A 12700-nucleotide genomic window follows, 5' to 3' on the forward strand; every position below is an offset into this window, starting at 1 on the left:
GAGAAACACTGAGAAAGTCCCCAGATGGTACATTCTCTTTATCTTGTTCTCACTCTGTATTCTCCCCCTACACACACACACACACACACACACACACACACAGACACCTGCTGCCACTTACTACTTTGCCGAATTCATTCTCAGCCGTCAGGTCGCCGTTTAAACATCACCTCTTCAGAGCCTTTCCTTGACTCACCAAATCTCAGTTCGGACCCTCTCCCACCGTTCCCTCCCAGCATTCTCCTCCAGAGTCCATTTGTAAGTGTGCATGTCTCTGTCATTGTTCGGCTAACATCTGTCTGCACCGCTAGACTGCAGGACCGGAGGCACCGCCTCTTCTGTTTGCTCACCTTTGGTTAACTAGCACTAAACACAATGCCTGGCACATAGTAGGACTTCCACAACTATTGGGTGATGGAGTGCATAAATAAGACCCTTGCCTGGAGGTACTGTACATTGAGAACAGTGGCGAGTGTGATCAAAACCACTTGCTCTCTCCACACCCGGTGTGTCCCACCTGGCGTGAGCTAAGAGTTGGAGCTGGCCTAGGTGACTCTGGAGCTGCAGTCTGCACATTAGTCCCCAGGGGTGAGCCCACCTCCCTGGGCTTCCCCACCCTCCCCGCACCTCCCCGCTCTTACCTCCCAGTTCCGTCAGACTCTGCACAGGAGGCTGGAGCGGCCCGCCCCTCCCTCCCACAGAAGTTGTGTGGGTCCCCTTCTCTAAGGACTGGAGCCCACACCTCTCTTATCTCTCTGGAAACAGTGTTCAACCAAGAGCTACAAGGGAGGGAGTGTTCAAATAAAACAGAAAACAACCCTAGCAGCCACAGGAAGATGTTTCCAAGACATTTTTATCTTTCTGTCTCGGACCGAAATTGGGAGGCACTATTCTTGACACTTCTGTTTTGTCTCACCGTGATGTACAAAGATGCTTTACATTTCTGTGCTCTGCCCTCTCCCATTCAGTTATGACAACCTGCTTTGATAATCAACAGTTTCTGTGTGATGATGTGCATTCTGGCAAATCTCACACCTTCGCAGAAACTCCCTTACAAATTGTTTACTGTGTTAGATAGCTTGTTATATCCTGACAGAAGCTTCTCCTTCAGCAGCTTAGAATCCTATCAGATCCCTCACTGAAATTCCACTGCCTTGAGTTTCCCAGCGCTGGGATTAACATGCTCAGACACCGTGGTGCAGCGCACTTCAAAATATTACTGCTACATTGAACTAGGGTTCGGGGCTGTCTCTTTAAATATGGGCACTTGCAGAAATGCCCTGTAGAGATGAAAATTATATTAAATATGAGATACTTGTATAAGTATAATTAAGTAGTTTTTATTATGTTTCAAAGTAAAAGTTTATTTTATAAAGGAATCGAAAAGCCAATCAAAATACAGCTGAACTTGTTGTCTTGCCCTTACTGCAAACAAAATGTCTCGTACACATATTCTTCTTTCTCTGGTAATATTAACAACACTTACTTCGTGCCTACTATTTGCCAAGCGTTTTGTCCAAACCTTGCACATGTATTAACTCATGCAATCCCACAGCAGACCTCAGCGAGAAAACAATGATGATTTGCATTGTGCAGATGAAAAAAAACCGAGGCACAAGAAATTCACGGAATTGGCTCAGATTTAGAAATGGGCAGAGCCAAAGTGACGCGCCCAGACATCTGCCTCTGAGCCTGTGGATTTAACCACTCCTCTATCTTCCTATCAATGAATAGACCCAAGCAGGTGATCTTTTTTCATTCCCAAATCCTCGTATAGACTTTTTTATATTTTAGATTGTGTCGTGCCTTCTACTGTATTATGGAGAATCACGCTAGATTTCTATCCCCCTGGGATTGTAACTGTTGTTGCTAATAAACAACGTGGTACCACAATGGGAGTGAAGTAGACCTGGATTCAGAAGCCAGTTCCATCATTTACCATTTATATGATCTCAGGAAAGTTTCTTCGTCTTTCTGAACCCATTTTGCAAAATAAGGATCATTACAGCTACTTTCAGGAGAAAATGAGCTAGCCGCGTGTAAGTGGTATGTGGGCGATCGATAATATATACCTAACCCCAGGTATGTAAGTAAGAACACTAGGAAATTATATTAATTCTCATGGAAAAAAAACAAATCCACTAACAAATGACTAATTTGATATCGTAAATTATGTTCTATTGGCTGAAAACGGTTTGTACAGTTCCTTAAGAGTCCCAGTTGTTTCCAGAGATAACAGCATTTACAAGAAAAACATATTTTGCCTGGCCTAAATCTTCACACACAGCTACAAAGCCTTCATGCTAGAAGACAAGTGGTCAAACAGACAGTTCTCTGAGCAAAGCCGAATAGCCACACTGGTAGGGGTTTGGATGTTTCATGCACTCCGTCTCTGTTCTGCAAGGCTCTGCTTTCCCGGGTCCTCCCTTCAGGCCCCCTGTACCTTTGTGCACATTGGCCTCGGAGCAGACCTTGACCTCTCTGGGGTCAGCTTCCAAGGGAAGGGGTTGTGACTAAGGAGAGTTTGAAGAATCCTGGGGTGGCTTAGCCTCTGCAGGAGGAATGTCATTGTGTCTAATGCTCCCTGGCCCTGCCTCGTATGTCATGGCCATCTCCCATCACACGTATGTATTCGCGCACTGGACGCAAACGCAGCCAGTCCAAAAACGGGTCACACGCCTGTGTTGGAGGGGCAGGTACTGAATACTTTCTTGCAGGTCTGACTTTAGCAAACTGAGAGACGAAAGCATGTATAAGGCAAGGCAGAAAGGGAGATGAAAGGAGAGGTGTCCGAAGCAAGCTGGTAGGGTTACAGGGACCCTGGGGTGTCACCAAACAGGGAGCAAAGTACAGTTAGGATAAAAACTTTACCCCAGACCTTGCAGAGCAAAGTAGATGGAAAGAGAAAGATTCCTCGACTGCTCTGATGTAGACTCTTTAATTATGGTTCCACTTGACCTGTGTCTTGACAACAGACCTTTCAACTCTGGACCACAGAAGGCCGAATGAAACATCACAACTTACCCTTGAGACTAAGGAGACACGCTGGCTTTGCCCGTTGTTACAGAACTGCATTAGCAGGAACAGAGCCGGTTCCTTCTGATGGGCCCAGGACCCGCTTCTGTGTCCTCACTGCAGAGGGGGACACAGTCTCTAATGCCTGACAGCGGAACCCCAGGGCAAGGTCCACTGATGAGCACAGACCACCCGGACTGAGCCTGGGAGGCGTCCGTCCTCCTTCAGGGGGATTCTCACTTCAGAGGGAGCCCACGCTGCTGAAAGTGCCGCTCAGATTAGCGGGAAGTAGAGTGAGAACTCCAGATGTTTAGAATTAGGATGGCTATAAACAAATTTGTATCCCCAGATCCACCCAGCTTGCTTTTTAAAATTATTTTTGTATCTGGTAAACAAACCCATATTCTCTCTTTCTTGGTTGCAAACAGACTAATTCTTTAGGGAATGGTAATACTCATACTGGTAAACACAGTTAGCGATTCTTTCCCCAGAAATTGCAGAATTCACACATCAACATGATTCTCTCATCTGGTAGTTTTGAAAACTTGAGACTTCAGTATAAACACTACAGTTTGCAAAACTCTCCAAGACTGGTTTTATGCACGGGTGCCACCTAATTTTTTTTTTTTGCTTTGCCAACTTTAATGTCCAAATGTTACTTTTGCCATAAACATTCTTCACTATGTCGCATCATGACATTAAACTTGATACAACTGTCGTGGGGACGGGGCAAGGATGTGGGGTAGCGCCTTTTGCGCACCAAACCAATCTGTTGTGAGTGATTATCCAAGTTTATGTCTGGAAACTCCCCTGATGCATTCTGAGTAAGAAGAGTGACTCCCACGTTATCATCACCTCTTCCTCAGTAATTTGAACTAGGGGTGCGGTCAGCCAATCTGAAACACACATTTCAAGAGGTTCTTATTGTCGTTCCTGCTTCCTTGTCACCCTAGCATGCACAGACCAAGGCAGAGCGGGTCCAAGGCCTCCTGTTAAGAAGTCACGATAAACAGGCCCCTCCGATGGCCCTCCACGCTGCCTAGGAGGGAGGTCTGTCTGTACTCTAAGTAGTCACGCGTCTTCACAGTCCCCTGTCTGAGACACACTCCGTCAAAAGCAGCAACAACCAGTCTCAGGAAACTCCTCTCACTCAGCAGGTTTGGGCAAAGCTGGTAGTCAGTTCACGCCTGGTTCACTCCTTGTAGGTTTCAGTTCTGTTCTACATTCCAACACATGTGTGCACACACACAGGCACACACATGGGGTCCCCGCCTTTGTGTGTATAAAGTGATTGTGACGATAAAGTTGAAGGCTACTGATAACACCCCTAAACCACCATGTTCATTTTACAGGGCCGTTGTTCCAGAGAGAACTGCAAGTATCTTCACCCTCCTACCCACTTAAAAACGCAACTAGAAATTAATGGGAGGAACAATTTGATCCAGCAAAAAACTGCAGCGGCAATGCTCGCCCAGCAGATGCAGTTCATGTTTCCAGGAACCCCGCTCCATCCAGTGGTGAGTACGTCGCATCTAAGGACGGGCTCGGTGATGCAAGTGTCGGTACAGGCGACGCCATACTGACCCAAGGGGGCCTCCCTCGACTTTGTCTCTGGCTACAACTAAAGCAAATGGCTTTGAAGCTAAAGAGATGCTGAAAATAAGGGTTTTAAGATTAGTCACATGGAAAAATGTGTGTGGAGACAGTAGACAAAAACAATTTCTAATCAATATCTGGGAAATGGGTGTCACTCCTGCTCTTCCTCACCAGGAAGCGCTACATTTGCACGACCTTGAAATGGTAACTGTTCTACACGTTCATTTAGAGGACACAGTGATGGTCTTTGTTAATGAGAGGGTTTGATGCCTAGAGCTTTTTTTTAAAAAGCAAGGCAGGTGACAGATCATTTAGTTCAATGGCATCATTTTAAGAATGAGGAGAGTGAGAAATCAGAGAAGTGGAATGATTTGGCCAGTGGCGTGCAGCGAGTGAATGCTGGAGCTGGGACTGGGACTTGAACTTCCAGACCAGTGTGCTCGCCTGGAGCCTGACCCCAGCCCCAGAGCAGATTGCCTTATAGTCACCGACGCCTCCTGGCTCTCACAGGTCTGCTTGGGCTGAGGCTGCTGGGGCAGGGACAACGAGATTAAATGTGTTAAATTGTGTGATAGTTTCTCCCTGATTTCACAGTATTTCAAAGTCCTTCCTTAAAGGTCTGGAGACTGTTTTAGCCATGAGACCCTGGAGACAAGCGGTGCATTTGGCTTTAGCGGATTTCATTTATATTTGTGAATTATTTGTCCAAAACAAGCTAATTTTTTAAAAAAACAAAGCCAGTGAAGTGAGTGAAATTTGCTTTTTGGAAAAGAGCACATACACAAAAGACTATTGTTTAAAAATCAGCCTTGATTGTATGAAAATTCTACACTGTTGAAAGCTGCTAAATTACGGGGATAGCTACCCAGGAGTTCGGTTTCCTCACCGTGCATCTGTGAGAGGCCGTGCAGAGGGCAGGCGCAGCAGCAGCAGAACGGGGGGCACACGTGGGGAAGCGGTGAGGACACGTGCAGTGCACACCCAGTTGTGGCCCAAACTTTCGGGAAAAACAATCTTTTGTTTTTATTTTTAATTCCATTTCTCTTTATTCATATTATACTTGTTGTTTGTATTATAAAGGAATTTTAACATTTATTTTTTGAAACATTATGGTGCAAGACGTTTTCTGTAACACATAATTACAAAACAAGAACAGGTGCCAGGTAGTTCAGGCCCTGCCCATGTATGATGTGCACCCTTATTGCTCCCACAGAAATCGGGGCAAAAAAGTGAGCATTCTACGCAGCCAGATACGGGTAAAGCTGCTTCATCTCAAGGTCAAGAACGGTGGCACAAAGCAGCCAGAAGCCAGCTCTGCCCAGATTTTTAAGAAGTGCCCGGTGCAGGTTGGCTCCAAGGGAAACCGGATATGACAGTCTTTAGGGAACAGACAGATTCACAGAAAGGGCAAAATAAGATGCAAGCCCAGGGTGTTATGATTTTGGATGAGGCCCCGAATAAGTGAGGAGGATGAGTGGCAGGCAACCTAAATTTAAGGACAACACAAGTAGAGTTCTAAACACATCTAACACCAAAAATAGGCATTTGAGCAGATCTACTTAAAACCATACACGTGTAAGTTATGGTTCTCTTTACTGATGCATGGATAAATTATTTTATTAAATTACCTAGATGCTAAAGTAATTGAGTTCTATGGCATTAAATAACGTCTATGGGAATAAACTTAAAACCATCAGAGTCAGCACAGCAGTGCTCCACAGGGCGCTGCAGAGGGAAGGCCCTGTAATTGTGGTCGGTAGGGTAATAATATGGGTGTCATAACGTATAGTTTTAATGTTAATATTTTACCTGAAATTCCACGTGATGTGCTTGAGTGTGATATCATTATGTTACAGAATGACGTGCTTATCATTTTGTAGTAAAAGATTTTGTGCTTAAAAATGAGGGCATTATTTGTGCCGGACTCTGTGTATCTCACTCATCTTAATCAGTCAGTCACTTCGTATTTATTTAGAATATGTAAGGATTAACCCTGGTATCAATGCTGGCGATGTGAATGAAGAAAATTCCATCCCTGTTGTTAACCATGAGTTGAACTTTCTTTGCAAGTTCTGTCTCTGTATTATCTAAAATATTCATTAGAAGTTAATCATCATGATTATGAAAAAGGCACATTACATTTAAATATTTTAGTAGAGACTTATATATGACAAGAAGTATTAGAATAAAAAGCATGGTGAACTTAATTATCAACTCCACAAACAAGTAATTTCAGAGTCTCGGAGATAACTTGTGACTTAGCCCAGTGTGATAGGCCAAATAGTGGCCCTGAAGTGGTCCTGGCACCTGTAAATGTCACCTTAAAAGGAAACAGCCTCTTTGCAGGTGTGATTAAGTTAGGCATCTAGAGACGGGGAAATCCTCCTAAATGAAATGCAATCAGCCCCCTCTGTGTCTGTATCCCTCCCAGACCTAGCTCTTCCCCCAGGGAATCAGCAGCCCCCGGAGCAGCAGAACACAGTAGCCTGGACCTGACTAAAGGTCACAGGATCCGGGCTAAAGATAACATCTTGACTAAAGTGATATCTCATTTCCTGAGCCCTAAGGTGGAACCACCCCCTGGCTGCTTCCCCATGAAATAGAGCAGAGGTGACACGGAACAGATCTCAGGGCTGTCCTTAAGACCTGAAGAAACCGTTCATTACTCTAACCTCACCTCCAACCAATCCACTCCCCAGCAGAGCCCCCAAACCCTAACCCATGATGACTTATGACTTTGCCCTATAGAATAGGTTACCTACAAGCCATTGGAGAAAGAGTCCAGGCTTTTGAGGCTTAGATTCCCATTATCCTGCTTGGTACCATTCATAATAAAAAGCCAATATTTCCCTGATGCAAAAGTAAATAAATCAGTCAAAGTAAAAATGAACGCAATCACAACCTTAGGAGAGAGGAACAAAGAGTTGACACATTTGGAAGATGAGAAAGGCCGTGAGTCCCTAGAGGCCGTAACGGGAGCGATGTGGCCGCAAACCAAAGAGAGCCAGCCGCCACCAGCAGGTGGAAGACACCGGAAAGCATTCTCCTCCGCAGCCTCCAGAGCGCGTGTGTGCTTGCCAACACCTTGATTTTCACCCTGTTAAACTGATTTCGGATTTATGGCCTTCGAAACTAGACAAGGATAGAGACGTGTCGTCTGAAGCCCGCAAGTTTTATGGTAATTTGTTAGATCAGCCACAAGAAAACTAATACTCGTCGAAATTCCTCAAAACAAATAACTTGGTTAACATACGAGGAGCAAGTACCATTCCATTTTTAGGATTTCTTCTAAGTTAAATGTCTCTATAATTCTCCTCTCCCTCTTTCTCCCATCCACCCTGAAATCTCTCACCAGTGACCTTCCTATTTCTAAACTGATGGTTGCTTTCACCTTCATTGTATTCGTTTGACCCCTTAGCAATATTCAGCATGGGTAATCAATCGCTCCTTTATGGAGCACGCCTTCCTGTTTGATTACTCCTTCCTCTCCTGTCTCTATTATGTTTCTCTGCTATATGTTGAGTCTGCTATACGTCGAGGTCCCCAGCCGTGGACATCTCTCTCACACACCTTCTTCTTCCTGGTCTCGTCCATTCCCATGGCTGCCCACCATCTAGAGGCTAAGAACAATCCCAAATGTATGTTTCCAGCCTAAACTTCTCTGAGCCTTGGGCTCTTATATCCAACTTCCTACTGGACTCCCCCTTATTTAAATTTCTCACAGGAGCTCGACTTGTTAAAAAGCCAAGTTATTTATTCCACTACATTCCCATCTCAGTAAGTTTCAGCAGTTTCGGACCAAAACCAAGCAGACTCCGTCATGAGCACTTCCTCACATCCAGCTCATCGGTGAGTCCTGACCTATCTGCCTTCAAGACCATCTACTGCTCTCCCTCCCAGCACCCTTGTCTGAGCTACTATCAGTCTGTTTATCCAATTACTTTATGAGGATTTCCTTTCTAATCTCTCAGTTTTCACTCTTGCTTTATTCCAACATATTCTGCATATAGCAATCATATCATTCCCTTAGGTAAAATCTTTCAACACTTTCCCAGTTCACTAGAGACAAAGCCCAAACACGTAACCTTGACTATGATCTATAACATTGTCTGTGATCTGGTCCTCCCCCAGCTCCCCAGCTCATCACGACCCACTGTTCCTATACCCTCAGACCAAACCAAACCTTCGGTTCTGTGAACAGACAAAGTTCTTGCTCACTGCATGGAAGTTGCTCTTGCTGGAAGTTATCCTTTTACCCTTCAGATGTTAACTTCATCTCATCCTTATGGACTCCAGATCTATTCCCGTGATTCACCCCCAATGGCCATCACTGTCAGTGAAGCCTCCTCATTTCTACTTAGCCTCCAAAATGAATTGTAATTTTGTTTTTCTTACCCGTTAGAGCTGAAGTTCCATAAATGTACACACAGTGTTTAGGCACCATGCCCATATCAATAATAAAATGCAAATCATTCTTTCCTGTCATAACTGCTCTCTCTCAAATTCACTAGATTTGAAAATTCCCGTTCACTTTGTTCCTCCTAGCTCTTTTTCTCTCCCTCTCTGGTAGGCTATAACGGTAATTCTTTGTTTCTTTTCCTTCCCAGCACACTGCTCCCCGCCCCCACCACACACACACAACCTTCGTATTCTCACTCAATATAAAGAAGCAGATGGGTGGCCGTTCATAGGATAGTGGTTTAAGAGCCTATATTATATGGTCCTTGGAACAAGGTCTTGCATTGAGTACTCTGCCCTCCTGGGATGCTCCTGGGAGTAAAGGGAGGAGGCGTAAGGGATAACACGCTCCAAGCCCTTCAGTTTGAGTGCCAAATACCTACCCTTTGAAGTGAGAGCTTTCTAAACACATGAACTCTCACACTCTACTTTTAAAAAGTTAATTGATGAAACTTTAGAGCCATTAATATCCCAAGCCACTTAGTTATGACTGCTCAGTACTGCCCCTTCCTTGCCACTCACTACAAAATTCAAAGAACACATGGGTGTGTATGGGTGTGTGTGTGTGTGTGTTAAATCTTTGAACTGGGATCTACTGATGTAATGCACTGAGAAAAAAGAGTGGACAGTTCTGAGCAGAGAAACACAGAAACCTGGAGGGAAGTACGGAGGGAAGAAAACAGCGAGACCAGCACATCAGAAGCTATTTTCTTCTAGAACTTTCTGTGGCTCTTGTCCTCTGGCCTCCCCAGCTGCAGTTAGTGCTTCGAGATGACAAGGACCAAATGGATCACCTCTCAGACGGCCCGGCAACGGCCCTTCTGCAGAAACCACGGGCCAATTCTCCCAGGCTCTCGCGGGTGTGCTTTGCGGAGCAGAATCGTTTGGGGGCGCTGCCCTCTCTCTCTTTTCTCAGCTGCCAGCTAAGAACCGAATTCAGACACCAGGGTAGGCTGTCAGCCCAGAGTCTCCCTCCAGAAGGGTCATTTGAATCGGGGGTCAGAGAACCCCTTTCTGGAGGCAAAAGCCCAACCTCTCTCGCCGGTAGGAAGCCCTGGATGGTGGTGGGACACAGCTCCCCACCAACACAACCCCTCTTCTCTCCAAAAACATAAAGATAGCTGGTGGTTTTTTTCCCTTTCTTCTGTTTTAAGAAATTACTAACAAAATCGAGTGAGTGCAGAAGAATGGAAATAGCCGCAGACTGGGAGCCAGGAGTCCTGGGTACCTTGCCCTGACGCTGCTCCGCAGTAATGACCTTGGGTAATCCTGTTAGTCTCTGCACTAAATTGCTTTCGCCTGTGAGACTGCGCAGTTCTCGTTGCCATACTCGCTTCCTGCGGATATTGACAGGATTGAAGAAGACACTGTGTGAGAGAATGCCTTAGAACAGCCAAAACTTTCACAGATGTAAGATATTACTGTCACCGATCATAACAATTAGTAGTAATACTATAGTGCCCACCTCTGAAAATTACCATAATAGCTTTTTTTACTAATCAACTCCAACCAAAAATACTCTATATAAAAAATAAAGAAAATATCGAATGGAATCTGCCTTTATACGGCCTATGAACTTTTAAGTTTCAGTTCCACGTGAAAGAAAAAATATAATTCCCCAGCCCATATTTCAAAAAAGAGAAGCTATTTGCAATATTTAATAATATTTTAGGCCTCTATTATTGTTTTCGCTATGCCAATTACATTCCTGTTATAGAGTCCGTGGATCATTTTAGGGGAAAACTTTATTAATACTAATCTTTACACTGCTGTTGATAGCTTCTTTTTACTGAGTTTTGACCTTGGAAAGTGGGAGAGAACTAACACCCTGTTCAGCCTGACTCTAAGCTAAGTGGTTTTGCTTCCCTCCTGCAGATGGGGAAACTAAAGCTCAGAGCAGTTCATTTCCTACCCAGGATAAAAAGTACTAACGGGCAGGGTTTTGGATTTGAATTAGGGTCTCTCTTGGTCCAAAACCTGTGTTTTTACTGTTCAGTCTTACGCCCGATGCACCGTGTTCCAACTATCACCAGTAAACAAACTGAGACATCCATGTTACATCATTAAATTAGATGAGTGGGTAACATATTTTGGAAAGCAAGATTTGGCTCATTACAGTAGATTTGCTGGTGGTGTCCACAGAGGTTTCAGGAAATGGGTGTGGAGATTCTGCTCTCCTGTCGACAGTCAGGGCGCCCCCTGTACCTGGGCCGCCAAACTGACCCCGGCTTCTGTGATGCCCAGGAGACAGAGCTGGAAATCAGCTTCTACAGAAAGTCAGAAATGGAGGGGTCCGGGTGGGGGGCTCTTCCCTCTCAATGTTCGCTTTGATCAATCGTCTTTGGGTTAAATCACACATTTAGTAAAAGTCTTTTTTAATACGTCTTTTCCCTCTTTATCTATGACAATGGCCCCCAAACTGGGCCACACATCAGGTCATGTAGTAAATGTTTTTAATGCAAATGTCAACCTCTTGAGTCAGAACTTGTGATATGTCTGTTAGTGAAATTGCCCCCCAAGGTATTTCTGATGTAGCTGGTTCTTTGAATCACTGATCTGTTGTGATTTATGACCTTTCAGAACTGATTTTTTTAAAATCCTAACATTATATAGCAGTCCTTATACCATCTAAATCACTTGGCTTTGTTTCAATGGCACTAAATTATAAAAGCCATAGTTCCTGAAAACCACAGCTTTCTATAATTACGACTCAAATGGGTTGAAAATGGAAAACATACACATATAAAATTTTGTAGAAAGTCAAGGAAAAAAAACCCCTGCCAGCTATTTCTCATGTTACAACTTTCTTCCAAGGTGATTTTTATGTCTGATCCATAAAAACCCGAGAGCCGCCTGTCGGGGGTGCCGGGCCCAGGCAGCCTCTGCCACCGTTAGAATCCCCTCGTTCAGCCCCCAGCCACTTCAGGCGAGGCTTCCAGCCTCTCTCCAAGAACTCCCTGCACAAACTCTCAATACTTCACTGTTTTCTAACACGATCACGTGTAAGAGATATTTTTCGGTTATTGCCGTCAACGAACAAGTTTGTTTAATAAACAAGGATTGTTATTTTTCCCCATATGCTCAACACCTCATACAGAGCCTTGAAAACAGACAGACAGAACATTACCCACAAACGTGTAAATCGAGAAGAGGCATGGCAGGCTGACAGTCCAGTTCTACGGTAGAAAATTGCATTAACTTATCATCGCACACACTGAAAAATAACAAGGTTAAAAGTCACCCAATAATGAAAAAAATAAACAAACCAACCAAGAAAAACTATTCAGGTCTAATTCTGTGTGAAATTTAGTCTAAGGAACATCTTGATCTAGCATCTTAAATTTTCAACATTGGTTTTTTAAAAAGTGAAACAAAGTTTGTTGTTCTCGTCAATGGACATCATTTCCTTTCTGAAAGGCGTGTCTTTCGGTGGAGCCTGAAAAAATAATCATCCCATCAAACCCCTAGTGTATTTCTGCTTGTCCCTGGATAACAAGGATGGCGGTAGAGAAGGAGCTTAATAGCTACTCTAGGCCTTTATCGCGGCTGCTCTGGTCCTGCGGCCCAGGAAACCAAACCAAAACTTGAACAGCCAGTTCAAAATTCAAGCTTTTCCATCCAGTCTTTCAAG

General features: G+C 44.3%; 1 protein-coding gene across 6 annotated transcripts in view; it reads left to right on the forward strand.

The window, feature by feature from the left end:
• Window positions 1-12700, forward strand: part of MBNL2 (muscleblind like splicing regulator 2) — a 148459-nt gene that overhangs the window by 92139 nt on the left and 43620 nt on the right. For all 6 annotated transcript variants that reach the window (XM_037132451.2, XM_037132453.2, XM_037132452.2 and 3 more), the window contains exon 3: window positions 4368-4532. In XM_037132451.2, coding sequence (XP_036988346.1) covers window positions 4368-4532 — 165 coding nt within the window. The remainder of the gene's footprint in view (window positions 1-4367; window positions 4533-12700) is intronic.

The sequence above is a fragment of the Artibeus jamaicensis genome, unplaced genomic scaffold (assembly GCF_021234435.1).
Source record: "Artibeus jamaicensis isolate MK-2021 breed Jamaican fruit bat unplaced genomic scaffold, CSHL_Jam_final contig_415, whole genome shotgun sequence".
In the NCBI taxonomy this organism is placed as follows: Eukaryota; Metazoa; Chordata; class Mammalia; order Chiroptera; family Phyllostomidae; genus Artibeus; species Artibeus jamaicensis.